Source organism: Atractosteus spatula, chromosome 7 (assembly GCF_055471065.1).
Source record: "Atractosteus spatula isolate fAtrSpa1 chromosome 7, fAtrSpa1.hap1, whole genome shotgun sequence".
Lineage (NCBI taxonomy): Eukaryota > Metazoa > Chordata > Actinopteri > Semionotiformes > Lepisosteidae > Atractosteus > Atractosteus spatula.
The window spans coordinates 16,041,768-16,060,136 of record NC_142712.1 but is presented as its reverse complement, the minus strand read 5'-3'; the positions used below and the strand labels follow the sequence as shown (position 1 = coordinate 16,060,136).

The 18,369-nt window shown below is 38.6% G+C and overlaps 1 protein-coding gene across 5 annotated transcripts in view; it reads right to left on the bottom strand.

Moving 5' to 3' along the window:
* The window catches only part of nbeaa (neurobeachin a), a 356,961-nt gene extending 340,440 nt beyond the window's left edge, over nucleotides 1-16,521 (bottom strand). For 2 of the 5 annotated variants that reach the window (XM_088922429.1, XM_088922430.1), the window contains exon 1: nucleotides 16,255-16,521. In XM_088922429.1, coding sequence (XP_088778555.1) covers nucleotides 16,255-16,521 — 267 coding nt within the window. The remainder of the gene's footprint in view (nucleotides 1-16,254) is intronic. The other 3 variants (XM_088922432.1, XM_088922434.1, XM_088922431.1) reach the window with 2 other exon arrangements.
* Nucleotides 16,522-18,369: the final 1,848 nt, after the last annotated feature.

Genomic DNA, 18,369 nt, shown 5'->3' with positions numbered 1-18,369 from the left:
AGGTTTAGCTCACCTCGGTGCTAAAACACATTAAGGGAAAATTAGTGAAACAAAAATAAGACTTACTACAAGAATTTAACTAATAAGGCATCCTTCATCTGCCAAAGATGGGTTAAACATTTTTTTAGGACTGTTACCGCTTGATAAAGCGTGCCAAGAAAGCTGGCTACTTCATGAACACAGCCATGTATGATGCCAGTTCATGATTACTAAAGTATAAATGACACCTGAGGACCATATGCAAAATCGAGCAAAGGCTAACATAAAATAAAATGCTTACAACATTAAGCATTACTTTCTATGGTTTTCCGGATATGCAGGTCACCTCAATATAACTTTGAAGACAAAGCCCCTGTATTACTCTCAGAAAGGAAATAGATTTATTTGGGCCACTCAAAGAGACGTGCGACCCTTACTTTTTGCAATTGTTATGCCAATATGCAGCTCTCAGAACTTGCAGCATAGAATACCATGGCAATGACTCTCAGAAGTTAATTAAAAAACTGCTTCATAATCAGTGCTGTCTTTCAGAGTGAACTGATGGGAAACATATCGAAGTCCAGTTTTTGTCTTCGAGAGAAGGCTTCCACGATATAACTGCTTGACGTCTTCAGACGCAGTCACCACTAAACCAATATCACATTAGGAAAAGGACTGGATGCTCAGAAATTCATTCCTTCAAATTATTTTTCAAGCCAAATAAAGCTGAACACATTCTACATCTGTCTCTTCACTGGGACTTCACTACTTTCTTTCATTTAACACACACAGCTGGCAGGACAAACAAACAGGTTTTACAGTCCAGAGTCCACAGTCTACAGTTTCAAGCTGGCAGCTGTTACCTTTCAATGTTTGAAAATAAAATCAACACACACTACCTGCGTGTCCATGTTTTCGCTGTACCATCGGTTTTCTGTATGAAGGGTTTCAATTAAAAATGATTTAACACCTTTTCACGGAAGGACATTTAACTGGACATCCAAGTTACTGAGCCACTGACTGAGCCATTGTCATTGACCACTATGCCATCAATAAAGCATTAGCAGATTATAAAAGTGTTAGGATCACCAAACAAGTAATGGTTTCTTGGATTCATTTCTTTGATACATAGTAGTAGATGTCCATGACACAGCCATCACTTATAAATGAGTTCCTGAATGCAAAATTTAAAAATAAGTTACTGGTATGGGCTCACAAGCAAAAATATTAGGACCCCCCACCACCACCCCACCGTCAAATAGATGATGCACACAGCAGCAGGAAATGTATGGCCTTGAGTAATGTGAAACAGACTCATCACCATCTCCATTCAAAACAATTCCCCAGGTCTCAGTCCTATTAAGAAGTGTGGTGGAGTCAATGGAACATGCAGTTTAATATCAAACACTGTTACCCTCATCACAACCCCAGCTGAAGGTGGTCCATCTATAAGAATGGGATTGGGCTGCAAATATCTTGAAACCTGGTGGAACACAGTCACTGCCTATTCAAGCTGTACTTGCTGCTCATAGAAGCTCAACAAATTATTCAGTGGGGGTCCAAACTATTTGCGCCAGTAAGTGTATTCTTTGAATATAAGACTGATTAAACTTGCTTTTTGTAAAGCAATACAGCCTTCTGTTCATTTATACAGGCTCTTACAATATCAGGCTATCATGCAGTTTTCTAGCACACATACTTCTGAAGTACTTTAAGTTTCTTAACAGAGATGAAGAGAGCTATATAAATTTGAGTTTTGTTGAATATTTTATCCTCAGTACACTTTCTTCCTACAATAATCCTGCAGAAGATAATTTAGTCTAGGCAGCAGTATGGTTTAATGAAATCCCTGGGAAATACATTTCAGTATGTGTCAGTTTAAAATAAACTGTAATAAATTATGGTCTATAAATTAAATCTACATTATCTGCTGGCATAAAAACAGAGTAGTGAACAGTTCAACCCATACTTTTCTACACAGATAAACATTTTACCATGAAGGATAAGCCTTCAAGAAAATGTGAAAAGGCATAACTAAAAGGCAGGGTATTTCAAAACTAGACACCACGCAGAATACTTGCTCTCCAAAATAAGGTAGCTTTTACTTTAACCTCATGAAACAATTTCCTTTCTTAAAATTCAATCCACCATGAAGAAAGAAGGTGGAGGCTTAATTAGCATATTTTATCTTGTACCGACTTTAATCTTATACTCATTGGCCATGAATGATTAATTGCAAAACACCTTAATTAGGAGAGATAAGGGATAGTGGCAAAGAACAGCAGCAAAGTGTGAATCTTTGTGCAGTTCTTCTGTTCTGGAAGAACATGACAATAAGTAGGCTTCTCCGGTTAACTACTGTATGATATCTGGCAATCGTTGTTAACTAAGTCTTTGTACTGATGGTGTGCTGACATGCCTTGTATCTATCATACCCATGTAAAAAATACATTCTTAATACCTTATATTATCCTATTTCCTTTTAAAGAATATAGATATATTTTTAATCCTACAGTTTACACAATTTTGAAATAAGTCAATCTGATTACCAGAACATATCTTATATTAAATAATCTTTGGATGAATCTCACATGCAATTTAATGTGATATCAGTTGCAGATAAGATGTTCCCCCCAAGAAAGCAGCTGGACTCATGAACTTTCACATGGAACTGTTGTACTATTGACAGAGTTCTCCTCTATGGTGAATAATAAAGGTTCAATTTCATTTAACTTCCATCTTGCTTTACAGCAATATCTTATCATATTTATGTTATTCTTTAACACAAGGGCTGAGAGCTCTTGACCTTGAGTGAAGAGTGCCATCCGAACAAGAGGAAAGCATACGAACTCCATGGAGACAGCACGTCACTAACTGAACCCACGACCCCAGAGCTGCTAGGCTGCAATGCTAACCATTGCACCACCATGCTGCCCTAGTACATGGCCATTACAACTATATTCCACATTGTGTTCTGCATTACACTGTAGATATCCAAGATAAGGAAGCACTTCAAATTGGTCATTCACTTCACAGCCAAAGGTTTTACTCATTTTCACCATTTTAAGTCACATTAATAATTCTCAATATGGAATGCTGTCCATAAGATGTGTGACGTTTAGGAGCAAAGAAGGCATGCTTAAACACTGCAGAAAAATAAAAATAATAAAATCCGGTAAGAGAAATGTAAGTATTCACTGAATCCATGTCGTAATCCAGACGGTTTTCCCCCAACAAAACAGCAAATGAACACTAGACAAACCCAATCCACTATCTATCAGAGCTAAGTTAAAATATCTGCTTAACAAGGTGTGAAATCTACAGATGGCAAGACCTGACACACTGCTGAAATCTGTTCATCATCTTTCTGGTAAGATCTGATGCGCCGTTGGTGATATATGAGAAATTCCCCGCTGCATACCCAATGAGGTGAACTGTGACGCCGGCTAAACAAGTTTGATCTCTTGCACTGCTACAGTACCTACCTGTCAAAACGAAGCATTTCAAATTAAGTCAATGTACCACCTCTACAAATAAGAAAAAAAAACACATTTATCTCTCATAACCATTGCAATGCAAATGCATACAAACATAGTGCTGGAAAAATCATGAATATCAATATTTTGTTCTATTTTTCTACACTTGATGTCCCCTCAGTTAGGAATTGCCAACTGCTGTTGGTATACTTGCTTAAAGCTATGACTTTGGATGTATGTAGAGCATGAGGAAGGGCAGACCAACTCCTCTGACCTAGCCAATCACTGAACTGCCCATATTTTAAAGTGCTGCAGCTCCATGGTGCCCGAGAGGAAAGTTCACACTGATTGGAAGAGGGACACATTTCCGGCTGGGGCTACTGCCAGTCTGTAGCCATCACCTTCTGGAAACCTGACAGTCCTGGTCAACTAATCCCAAACCATTTCCTGGCAGCACCCGGCAAATATTTATCAAATAAAAGGCCTGCAATTTTATTCATGTCTACTCAAAATGGCTGGAATTTTATTCATGTCTACTCAAACTGTTATTCCAGTACCGGTGTTGGTGCTCAAGAATGCCCACTGTAAAAATGGTCTAGTATAGTCACATACTGTATTTAGTAGCACTGCATACAATTTTCACTTTGGAAAAGGCGCATGTGTATTATCCATTTTTTTTTAATTATAGTCAATTAAAACATATATAAAAGAACACCATTAGATAGAAGCTGCCCGTTGTATTCTCTGTTGACAATGAGAAAACTTATAAGCCCAGTAAACTGAAAAGCAACACACTGTGGGTCACTTACAGCCATTTAAGAATAAGCAGATTAGTCAATATAAGTTGCTATCATTACAAAGATTAATGCCAATGGCAGATTCACAAAGTTTTTTTTCTTCAATTACGTATAATGATATGCTATTACTGCTTATAATAATAGGAATGATTAATGGTCCATAAAGGCAGATGCTATCTACCTGCTTTTCTGCTAATGTGTAACAGATAATGAAATGCCTGAATCCAATTAACACCTTGCCTTTTAGTTAAACAAATGCCAAATACCGCAGTCTCATTTAAATAGAAGTCTAAGCACCACATCTTAAAGAAACAGTTACTGACACTACATTAGATATGCACTGGAGATACACCTGGTTAAACGGGACAATATTTTCATCTTTGCCAGGCTTAAGCAGGTCCTTTTTGAAAGGAAGTAGAAATAAAAATGTGATGTAGTCCTATCATAAGCTATGCAGCATCTGCTTGAAGATACTATTCAATGATTAATTGATAGTACAAGCTGATATGGATGCTGTAAGCTTTTTGAGCCCACATTACTGTCTGAGGGCTTTTCATAAGGATACAGTAATCCTGCATAATAGTCTACCCCAGGTCAAGTCACATTTGTCCTGAGTGCGTTATCTTGGCTGGAAAGCCAATGTGAAACACATTCACCTTGGCATCTTAATAGACTGTGGAGGGGAATAATGAAAACAACAAGGAGCAAATTTTCCTGACCTTAACAGTAGTAACTCAATGCTTCCTGGGTCTACCTGTTAAAACTGCTCTATCTAATCCTCATCTCTATACTGTACATCTCTTCCCTTAGCTCACTCACCTCAGACCTTTATTGGCCAGTTCAAACCTGTGTTTAATGTATCTGTATATTGATACAGGAAACCAACACACTTACAGCACTCTATGGCTATGTTAAGAATGCTTCCCTTAATCCTAATTCCAGGTGTTGTCAAGTCATCTATTCTGCAATGCGTGACTAAAAACCTGCATTGTTTTTCCTGTAGCACACGTACAGTAATAGGTCTCAGTCACACTAACATGCTACCAAAATAAAAAAAAACAGTCAGACCCTCTTCTTCCTTGTGAGAGTCACTCTAAATATGATTACCTACTGTGTCAAACTGAGTGCAGCACTGACAATTCACCGGCTCTGCTGGGATTAGCTGCGCCCCAGCCAGCCTCTGCATACTGTATATGGTGCTGTTCTCCATAGCAGCCAAAGATCTGCAGACTACAATATACACAAGGCTTCCCAATCTCTGTCACAGTGATCTCAGTATCTTCTGGATTTCATTCCTGCTAAGCTCTCGGTTATGTAATGGTCCCTTTAGCTAAACTGTGCTTATGTGCAATATTTTCCAAGGTGTACCAGCTTCTTAAAGCTTGCTGTATTTAAGTTATTATTAAAGTAATCCTTCAACAATTTTTAAGACCTGAAATATTCCAGTTAATCATATTCTTCATTCAAGTACGGTTTCAACTAATGGAGAGCTAAAACTGACTACGAGCTGAGGAACAAAGTTTCAGGTACTGGAGCCTCAAAAGCTGATGATTGGGAAAAACCTGGTACAGAAGCATCTTGAACCCCAGACTTTCTTAGGAGTATAGTGCCTTCAGACAGAGAGGAACCTGGCACAACTGGCACATTTTATACAACAAGCCATGTTGCACTTCCTTCGGATTTGGAAGCTACAAAATGGAGGATGACTGTGGAACAGTGCCCCACTTAAAAAGCAGATTGCAATTATACAGTAGAAAGCAGGGCAAAGGCAGAGACCAGCTGAGCCGAGTCCTGTCCCCCTGGGGTTGGTGGCGTGGAAACACCTGCTGATCAGAATGTTTAGTGGAAAAGGGATCTGGCCACGGAATTAGATTTTAATAGGCTTATCAATCAACAACCTTCTTACTGATAAGATGATGAAATCTGTACCGGAAAAAAAGTTGTTTTTTTTTTAATATTGTACATATGAAAGCCAGTACGTAAAAAGCAAGGCGTAGTACTTGTACCCAGCACACCTCATCACAATACAATCATAAAAATCAGTGTAAAAGCAAACCTAAAAATAACTTTTGAAAATGTTGCTGCAGTACTGTAATGAAAAGCACGGTCACTGCTGGATTTAAATAATGAAAATTCCTTAATGCTCCATTTCTGTATCAGCTTCTCCTGAAACTAAAGGCAATGAAACATTAAAAATATCCTGCACAGATACCTTGGGCACTATCTGAAGGATCTTATTAAGCTGTATTTAAAAGTGGAAGAAATCGCAGAATCAAAAGGTGAAAGTCTTTAGCCTCACTGTACTTGCAATAATCAGAGCAACAATAGCAGTCAGATCGGGAATTCAAATGCTTGGTACGTTACCGATTCATAATCTGTGACCTTGGTCTGCCTTCCTCCTTACGAACAAACACGCGCTCTTCCTTTTTCAAAGTTGCTCTTGAGCAATTCACTGAATCTGACTGATATAACATTGAAGATAATTCTTACAAGCAAAATAATTAATAAGCAGGCTATTTTTTAATCTACACATATGGCCGTCATTTCTCTTAAGAAATTGAGAAAAACATATCAAGGCTTTGTCCTTGTAACATAAAGCTACTGTATAGGTCCCAGAAACGGGAGAGACAGGAAAGGACACATAACTTAATTAAAAAATATATAGCACCTATTCAGAAATTGCACACGAACAACAAATAAGCACCCAATGCAATCAAGATCAATGCTGAGCCCTCACAAATATATTTCAACACGTACAGTATGTTATACAAATTTAGTTTGGAGTAGATTTTTTTTTATGAACTACAAAAAACAGAATACACTGACACAAATGAGGCTTCAAGCAAGTGAAGACTACATAATGTAGAAACCAATACAAAACAGACAGATCTGAAAAATAAAAAAATATTCTACAATATGGTTTCATTACTGTATATATTTTTCTCCATTTATCACATGAAAAAACTACTTTTGAAGCTTTATGTTTCATTTCAACAGACATCAGCACTTCATTATCTTTTCTTCCTACATGTTAAAACGTACTCAGTATTTCACATAATGAAAGGTAAAACACAATCTGGGTTATATGCAGAGATGAGAATATTATGGTGTTTAAGATGGTTTTTCTCACAGAATATGGTGTCATTCACCTGAGTAAACGAACACAGGTCATAACCCTGTTAATCTTCTACAATTTTTAATGAATAGCACCATATATTTTTTATTGACCATATATAAATTGTAGGTTTATTTCATGGTTAAAAGAACTATTGTCACTTAATCTTCAGTAACAATGCCCAGAAACAACTGTGGCACCCCACTTTATATTTGGAAGTTAGAATTCCCATTAAATTGTTCCCGTGGAAACAGAAGCGTGTTGTTCAATGCATAAGGTGTCTGAGATTTGGGCCAATGCAGCATATTCCTGTCTAAACATGCAGCAGACTGTGGCATTCCTTGTTCTTGAGCAAGGAATTGTTTTCTTTCCAGTGAAAGAAACTAAACAATGTGGAGCATTATTAATCTCAAAATCAATTAGTGGGCACTTATTTTAAGTCTGTTAAGCAGTACAATACTCAGACAGCAAAACGGGATAAAAAATAAAATAAATCTGTAAGCCTTGGCTACATTCAATGCGCCAGAAAATCTTAAATTCACTGGTAATTTTGAAAAGTCCAATGAGTTAACTCAATCCATGCCCATTGTTTGTTGGGAATACTGTAGGTTCCCAGATATGAAGTGATGAGAAAATGGATGGATGGCTTTAATTTGCTTTATAGAACATTTCAGCTCAAATGACGCCAAAATGTTCAAGCCCAAACTGGAATTTAGCCAGGAAACTGAAGTTACACCTCAACCATTTTATGAACAACGCCATGTGACCTTTAATAGCTAAGTAGTCAGGATCTTTGTTTAACATCTCATCCCAAAGACACGACCACCTACAGCATAGTTTATTTCCCTAATCACCACACTGGGGTATCGGTTTAGAAATTGGAGTCCGGAGGAAAGAGAACCACCTACTGGTCCAGCAACACAACTCACAGCAGCAAGCTGGTTTTCCTTTGAGAACGCTAATCACACTCCCAACCAAATGTAGTCTTGTTCAGCCATTTGAGTTCTGAGACCAATTCCAAAGCAACAAAACAATTTTTGTAATATGGTCACCAAATATGCACACAATATTCTAAATTACTTGTGCATGTTTAGAGTAGCATCCCTTAATTCTTCACTTTTAACATTTCTAATGTATTGTTTGCTTTCCCCCCACTATCTGGTGAAGGAAACTGCCTTTTAAATACCAAACCAAACCAAAGCATTTTAGAGACAGCTCTTCCTTTCCACTGGACATGGAAAGGGACTCCTCTCCATGTGATTCAGTGGACAGTACAGGACCAGCTGCGAAGGCAATGAATGAGGCAGAGGGAGAGATGAAAAGATCCACACAAGGAAACAACTTGGAGATCAAGTCAGGTTTGCAGCCTGAGCTAAGGATCTCATCGCCTCTCCAAAAACTATGCATTTTAATTCCCCACTGTAGAACAAATAAGTTAATCAAAGTTGCAGGTTCCCATCTCTCAGCACTAACGCATCTTGTCTAAAGACCAAAGTTTAAAATAAAAAAAAACGGTTTGTCTAGGAGATGTTTAGTGCTGCTTTGAACCACACAGAGGAAGTGGACACTGGACTGCACTTAACAATGGACACCGGGCTAAAATTGCTGGACATTCCACTCAAAGCACCTTACAGGTAATAGGGACACCCCTCCACCACTGATGTGTAGCTCCCACCTAGATGATGCAACGGCAGCCATAGTGCACCAGTACGCTCACCACACCTCAGCCATCAGTGGGGAGGAGAACAGAGTGATGAAGCCAATGCAGAGATGGGGATTATTAGGAGCCCATGATTGCTAAATGCCAGGGGGAAATTTAGCCCAGACACCCTTACACTTTTTGAGAAATGCCCTGGAATTTATAATAACCACAGAGTCAGGACCTTGGTTTTTACTTAAGCATAAATATTGTTTTAAGGAATAACATATCCATCCATTTTCTTTATGAAGCCATTCCCAGCAAGCAACAGGCTCAAGCAGGATACACCCAGAATGGGAGGGCAGTCCATAACAAGGCACACACAGACATGTACACACTCACACTAGGGCCACTTTTCCTAGAAGCCAATTAACCTACCAGTAAGTCTTTGGGCTACAAGAGAAACCAGAACAAATTCCACACAGATAGCACCCCAAGCCTGGAATCGAACCCCTGCACTGCGAAGCAGCAGTGAAAACTACTGTGCTGCCCCTTTCTACATAAATAAACAGTGACATTTACTGAAGAAACTGAATAAATATTTGCAATGTAAAGCAATGACAGTTTATCTAGTTACATAACTACATGCTTACAAAAATCTTGTAAACATAACAAAAAATGACAAATAGAACACAAAACTAAAAGTCTGAAATTGAAAAGTCCAAAGAAATATAATTAAAAAAAAGAAATGTGCACTATATTTCAATTCAAAACATTTATGCTGTTTAGACTTTTGGAAACGTTTAATATGAAGGCATAACTTTCAATGAGGTAATGTTATGTATTTTAGAAACTAGATTTTCTTTTTTTACAGTATATGAGAATTGTTTCAGATGTTAAGTGATAGTTGAGAATGCAGATCTTTGACCAATGTCATTCCGATAAACTGAATTCACTGTTGACCAGGCCCAGGTGTGAAGAGAAGTGTTTCCAGTGCTGGCTACCAGGCAGGGCTAGTCAGACTGCTTTGCTATCTGTGACTTGCTGACCCGCTCCAGCAACACAGGAACCATGCCATCCATTTAAGCAAGAAGGAATGTGCTTTGTTAGTAAACTGATACAGAGTTGGAACAACTAAAAGCCACTGTAAATAAACAGGCTTAAAATTTCAAGGACTGAATTAAACTGCCATCGCTTTCATCCACAGCAGAGATGTTTCACTCTGAAAGCTTTTTGATTTTGGTTCTGTAATGTGACTCTGGTGAAAACCTCCGTTTACAATTGTTTATAGCTACAGATTTTGTTTTTAAATTTTAATGGCCAGTATTTAACAGCGTTTGTGACTCAATGGCTTAATTAAATTGCAGAATAAAGATGCACTCATAAAAGAAATGCATTTTTAACATTACTGTATGTGATTAAGGGCAACCTGTTACAGTATATGACTGTTTTACAACAGACATTGGTAGAACACTTTATACAACACAGTCTGTGCTAAAGACCTTACAAAATACATTAAAATCCAATGATATCTTAAAATGTCTCATTACAATGAATCCATATACCAAACAATATTGCAATGATTGCCATCAATTACACCATTCTTGAGCATACCTTCTTACCACAACACCATAACAGAAGGGTTGAGGACAGGAACTTCTGACTTTTGGCACACTTGAAAAAAAATCTCACGAATATGCTTTTTTTCTTGACTTTTCCTGGCGCAAACAGAGTAAGATGCCCACTATGTCTGAAGAGTCTCTGATTAACAAATGCATTGGTAGTAATGACACTCAACAAACAAAAAAAAAAATGACCAAGCTTTATTTTCTCTGACATTTACACAATAAGTCTTTTTTGCTTTTTACTTTAGCTGAATCCAAAGCAGAAAAAGCCTATTTGTTCTGACATGAACTTTGATGGGCAATCTGCGGCTAATTTTCTCACCCCTTAAAATCAGACCTGTAGTGTACCAAAACACAGTGTTAATCTTTTTGTTAAATGGACTTAAATGCTTTATACATTAAAATAAAAGTTAGTCTTCCATTATTGTGAAAGCAACCTATATATCCTTGTCATTTTTCAGTGTTTCTAATGAAAAGGAACAACGCGAAACAAAACGACAGACCATTTGCTAGCCTTTTCAGCTACCCACATGGACATACCCTATATTCATAAGCAAAACATCTTATAGGCCTCAGAAAACAAACAGAACTGCGCGTCAGGCAGGTGTCTAATGTTTTCTGGCAGTACTCCAAACCAGCACGTAATGTTAGTACTGCGTTCTGTGCATTTGCAGGAGTGCACTGCGCCTTCAGATGGATTTCAAAAACACTGCCACTTGCTTTAAGGCCTTGCAGTGACTCGCTCCCGTTCCGTGCTCACATCCTGCATCTTTTGGTAGAAAAGCTGGTAGGTGGCGGCCGGTCAATTACCACCGCCACCTGGAAGACTAATTACAGTGGTCGTCCTGCGAAGACGCGTCATCGGTGAGCACAACCTGTCACACCACCTACAGTATTGCTCAGTCGAGCAGGGTAGGCTAGTGAAGCTTAAAAATACCTCTATACCTTGACGGTGCCTTTTAAGCTTGAAGATGTGACACAAAAGGGTCAGATTCTAGTCCGTACCTTCTGAAAGATATTCCTGTCTGATGATATCGGACAATATATTACATGCGATATTTTCTCCAACAGAACAGATTCAGGAGACTTGCTGATTTGCCTTCTACCCTATTTGCTTACTTAATGCATACAAACCACTTAAAATATGGACAATGCATCAACAAATGGCTAAGATTCACACATAGCTGCTTTTTCACAACTAGTATCAAGTTTACTTCCTTTTTGGGGTTTTATTTAACTTGTTTATAAACATCCTGTTGTTTTTTTCTAAACACAATCTATGTGTTGGTTTAGAGAAGGCTGTAGCTTTCAATAGGGATACATTGTTCTGCTATAGGCACCTTTAAACTGTGAGACACATGGGGAATGTAGTGAAAACTACCAGTTTTCAAAGAATACACAACAGGGGCTACTTGTTCGGGGATACATATTGTATCACAACATAAGAAAGAGAAAAAAAGGATACAGGCCTACAAATGAGTGGATAATCCAAACATGCCTTCTGTTATTAAGTTTGGAATTCCATGACGAAGCATTCAAACTAAACAATGAAAATAAATACAAAGGCACAACTCAATGTCTGATTTCCAACGGGTAAAAGCAAGATGTTTCTAGCACAAACAGAATCCTCTTCAAGCTATGCAATTGGTCTGGAAAAGAATAGTACTTTAAAAGATCTTCCAGCTGCTAAAGTTACTATAACATGGAAACTGCAGGTTCCATATATGTTATATGTTTTATGTATAAATCAATTAACTCAAATGCATTAAAGCCGTTAAAACCGTAATGCTGTTACAATAGTTCTCCAGCTGTCTGCACATAGTGCAATCACAACTATCTAGACAATGTTTCAGTTAAGAGGGCTGTTGCCCCTCATAATGAAATATAATACTATCTCACTTTCTTTTTTTTATGAAAATATAGAAATCTTCCTATCCACACCAAACAATAATTAGAAACTTATTAAACTTATTTTACATATCATCTTTATAAGCAATCTTTGCACTTAAATTCAAAAACTAAAACTAGAATAAGAACAGAGTTGGATTCTAAATAAAACCAACGGCAGCCAAACATGCCAGTGTACGTTCAGAACCAGAACCGGACACCCAACTCATTTTGGTCCATAACACAACATCCCAGCTCCAGCTTCACCGGGGAGAAGGGGGGGGGGGTTGGTAACACTGAGGGGATTCTCTGCAGACACCCCTAAACTTCATTTCCATCTTAATTCTCACAGCCCTGTCATTCCAACTTTTATTCATCTCTTCATTTTAATTCATTTTTTTTCTTTACTGCAAAAAAAGAAACTCAGTCCCTAATAAATCTTCCAGTCTGGTGGAATACATAAATATTTATAGGAGGACAACACCTGTTTGCTGTACTTGGTGGTAATTAGGATCAAGATCAATAATCTTTCCTCTTGTCGAGATAACACTTCTCCCTAACTTGGTCATGGCTTGAATTACACTTTGAGTTTCCTTTGTCTGTGTTGGTTTAGAGAAGGCTGTAGCTTTCTACAGACAAGTAGCAGGCTAAATCCTACTAAATGGCTACCAAGGTACCTCCAGATCACCTTATTTCCCACTACTACAAACTGAGCCATACTATGCTAATGCGTTTGTACCACATTACATGGATGAATACGTTACTTACTCTCCTTTTCGACAGAGAAAAGGCACCCGGGCTGTCTTAACTGTTTGGAAAATAAAGCTAAGAGGCTTTGAGGCTTATTATTTCCTTCAAAGTTATCTTCTGAGTCCCATCAGAATCCTGTCCCCGATTCTTGTCTCGCCCAACTTTTATGTCTTCGGCATGTGGGAGGAAACCAGAGCACCAGGAGGAAATTCACAAGAAAATGCCAACCCCAAACAGAAAGGCTTCTCGGCCTGGAATCAAATCAAGACCCCAAGGTGTGCTGACTGTAAAGACCCCGCGTCACTCAAAACGGTTGTCTTCCTGCCATTTTTTAAAAACCAGCCATGTCAACAGAGTCCTGTTAATTCTCAGGAGGAGGTTGCCCACACTGGCTGAAGAAATAAGTCAGCAGTCGAAATACTGAAGTCCATACTGTATGTCTACATGATTATGGCGACCAAGGAAAAAATACTAGTTGGAGTTTATGAATGTTAATAACACTCCTTGTCATCATTTCATGAACCTCCCAAGAACTTCACTGTAAACGCCTGTTTATTAAATTAAATTTTTTGGAGGGCAAACTGTGTACGAATCTAACTTACAAAAATTATGCCAAATACTTTCGAATTTCTGGCCTCTCTAAACACTGAGAATATACATTGAGTATTTTATAATGCTCAATAGCACTGCTTAAAGTGTTATCATAAAGTAAATACAATATTCATTGAAACACATTTTATTTTCCACTGTGGATGCACAGTACTGTACAAACTATTTCAAACTGTGTATTTTAACGAAGTGCTAAATAAAGTATGTTTCATGCTCGTGAGATTTATGCTTAGCCTACTTTAAGACAGTGACTTTCATTTTGTTATTTAGTTCAGTGCGAAAAAATGTTCTTTGGACTTGAGTATGGTTAGATCTAGCACAAAAGGGTTTATTATTATTAAGAATAATAAGTAATTTTTATTTACCCTTTTACAGTACCAAATTTTTGCTTAGCCTGGCATTGTGTAACATTATGAACACGTGAGACGACCTTTATACAGCGCGTGATTAAAATTAACAGATTTTTTTTTCGAAATGTACCCTTTAAATCGAATAGGCTATTAATTAACACTGCCTTCCATAGAAACCACTCCTCAAGAGCATTCGGCCTCAATCAATAATGCAGGACCAAGACACAGGTTGTGGTTTCTGGGACATACGAACAAAACACGGGACCCTCCCCAAGACTGAAGTATCAGACATGTTCTCAAACACCAACAAAGCCGGTATCGCGTAATGTTCGATTCTCACAATGATTTGGACATACAGTATAAGTTGGTTTTTTTTTCAATTTCTCCGGGCATTGCACAGTCTTGTCTTATTATTGCAATCTCCTTCAAGCCCATCTGTTAAGTATTGGCTGGTTTTGAATACATTACCACTGCAGCAACGTCCCCCACCAACTGTTTTCACATTCTGAGCGGTTCCCTGCCAATGAAGGCGCTAGTACTACCCTCATTTGTACACGTTTATGAGCACTACGTGGTTTTTAATACTGCAACATCTTATTTAAGACATGGTACGGCGTAACCTACACAGTCTGGGCATCTTGATTACGATGGGTTCGAGAAAGCGAGCGCCATGAAAGAAAAGGCAGGCTTATCCCTTCCCCCCATCCCGAATAAAGATCTCAATGCAATAATATACACGGCTAAAACATTCCGAGGCCCTCCTCAAGAACATTCAACAGACTCGCACTTCAAAAGGTGCGATGCAATTTTGTGGACACAAAGGCGAGAGAACCAGTCAATTACAACTATAAACGCCACTACTTTGTTGCAACACCGTGCGTTTTGACACGCTTATGCTGCCTGCACGGATAAACCACCACCGCCAGCTGAGTTGAATGACCCCAGTGGATCCGCAATACTGAAACGTGGACGATGTGATCACTACTGAACAGAAAACCTGCTTCACACAAACGTGAAAGATATTTGGACAGAAAATAACACTTTCCAGCCTAATCTTTCTCGGTGCACACTGGCCCTCTGTTATTATGTGTGCTCTGATCCGCATCCCAAACCACACGAACACTGAAAACTGCTTTAATCCATCTCCATTCGCTGCGTGTAAGCGCAGCTCCTTTGGTTCAGTCTGTACCCGGTCAAACGCAACAGAAGGCAAAATTCTGAACACTTAGCTAACGATGCAGACAAAAAGGGGTAGGAGCTACAGTATTCATCTGGGCAGCATCGTGTAGCGCTATAAAAGCACCAGTTAACTAAGACTGGGTTATATGTATATACGCATACTGTTTAATGATACACAAAAAGGGTCACCATAAAGAACTTGCAGGCATAATAAAAAAATACCACACGGATGCTCTTCGTCTTTTGTTTTAAGCCACCTCAAGCAAAATGACCTAACGACAGAGAAGGCAAACAAAATTAGCTATCCCCTCGTTTTCTGCAAAAGAAAGATGATCGGGGTCTTTGAACTTCTCGTGGCAAGCAGAAGCTATCGGAACGTTTTGTGATTTTTCTGAATCAAAATCCCATGGCAACGTCATATAGTTGCATACTTCTGATTGTGCTTCTGTATTCAGTTGCAAAAAAAAATACAAGCTCGTACAACGTTCCCAGGTAAACTGTGACGGTAACGAACAAAAGGAATTGTCTTCAGTATTATGCAAATTAAAATAATTGTCGCAGTAATATTGCCACTATTAACGGACAAAAGTCAGGGATTGTAATCCTGAAGTGCCCTCCAATAGCAAATATTGCCCTCTAAGAGAAAATTTGCTATTGCGCCTAATGTATTATCTCTTCTTGTCTGTAATCAGAATGTTTGCGTTTATCTCCCTGTTAAGTTGAAAAATACACAGTAACAACATGATATGATACCGCATCCATTGGCAACATATAAAATGGAACAGTGTTTAATAATACATGCAATTAAACAGACAGTATGCATTGTAGGGTTTCTGTGTTGTTCTTACCAGGTTCAGAACCGTCTCGACAATGTCCCTGTTGCTAACCTCGCCGACCTGGATCAGACCGATGAGAACGGCGAATTTCATCTTGATATTCCGGATCGGCACCGAGGGGTTGATCACCCCGGCCGGCAGAACCATCGAACCCGAACCAGACACCATCACCTCCCCGGTAGCGGAACTCGTAGCCCCTTGCTGCCCAAGACCCGGGGGTGGTTCTCGGTCCGAGAGCGAAGCCGAACCCGGTACTGAAACCAGCTTCTCGCTCGACATTTCCACCCAAATCCGAAGGAGCGGCCGCAGTCTCACCTGCTTCTATATTACCCCCGACTGTGCCAAAGCATCAAGGAGAGAGGAGAGAAAAAAAAGAAAATTCTGGAATAATAATATAGGGGGAAAATTCTGCTTTTCTTGAAAATCCACCCTCTCCCCCAGTCTGTGCATTCAAAAGCAAGCTGCTTGCAGGTGAGGTTTGTTTTCTAAATGATTAGCAGTACGTGTTATCTTTTTCCCCTTAATTTGGATTCTAGATGTCAGCCAGCAGCGGTGCAGTTGCTAGTGTTGTCGTACTGAAGGCACCACCGCTCTCTCCGCCATGTTGCCGCCCCCTGCCTGCGGTACTGCTCACCACGCCTGCGTGCTGAGCGGGGAGGTGGATACGGACGGGGAATAGTCGAGGGAGGCTGTCCCGTTAGATGGAAAGGGACAGGTGAGCAGGTGCATTCCGGAATTGGACCTTGGGGACTAAGAATATAGGACTAGAAAAAAATGGAAAATTAAAAGCAGGGTTTGCACACAGTTCCTACTTAGCATATTGTAGCCAGAACTTAGACTTTAGGACATAATGTGACTTTACAGACTGTGGGCCAAAGCAGCAGACCAGAGCATACTCTGCCAGAGCATACTGTACTGAACAGCAGAATTCATTTAACCACCCCCGCCCTCGAAAAAACTGTATCAAGTTTCGTTGACATGATTTCACTGGGAAATTTATTTTTACCACAATAATATTAATAACAACATTTTAAAAGTCTACCATGTGTCAAAATGGTGTTTGGCTTTTCAAATATTTTCACGTTTCACTTTGTGCTGCCTATATGCAGTCACCGAGGTCTATCACAATTAAATGATGAGCAGAGTATGCAATATCACAAAAAAATGCTGAATTTATTAGCCCTGCTGCAAAATGGTTTATTGTAACTGCACGGTTTACCACACACAAAAATTATGTAATACTGTATTTACTATATTATACTCATAACTTCTCCCCTCTTTATACCGTATACATATTTATATTTACAGATTTCCTTGCATCATGTCATATTTGTATGTGGAAATGGCTGTGATTTACACTTATTTTAATATATTTTGAACTTTCTGTCGAGCTCATCAGCTTAAGGTTACCAGCCATTTTTCAGATCTTTCTATTATCAATCATTTATCTTGTAACAATTATTACTGTATCTAAAACTAATGGAAAGTCCTGTGATTCCATCAAATCAAGATATGATAATACCACTGTGGAACTGGGGAATTGTGGAATATGTTAACATTTAATGTATATTTTGAATCTCTAAAACTTGAGTCTAAAATTAGTGTTTATGTATTTACAAAAAATACTATGAAGGAATGAAGCAGAACTGTCTTAGACTTAATGGAAGAAATATGGTTATATTTTAAAAAATGTAATGTTAAAGAAAAAAATAGAAGATTGTGTAGAGGCCCCAAGATTCAAAGATAGAAAAATAATGTAATATATACAAGCTACTGGCAGAGTTGATAAATATATTGCAATCTCCAAGACAGAGATAGAAAATCATATTGCAACGGAGGTAAGAAAATAATGCAAAGTATTTTTTCAGTGCTACAAGAGTAAAAGCCGCAGTCAAACTCTTTAGATGAATACAACAGTCCTGGAACATTACGAAACATATACAAATATGAAGCAATAAGCAAATAAAATGTTTCATATTTTGAAAGCATTATTAATAGAAGCAGATTAGCTGATCACTCTTTCACCTTCTACAACAGTTTAAATATATTATACTATTCCAAGTGTTAAGAGTTAGAAAGAGCATGTGGGATGGGGACAGGAGTATTGTTTTGGACTCAGCAGGGGAG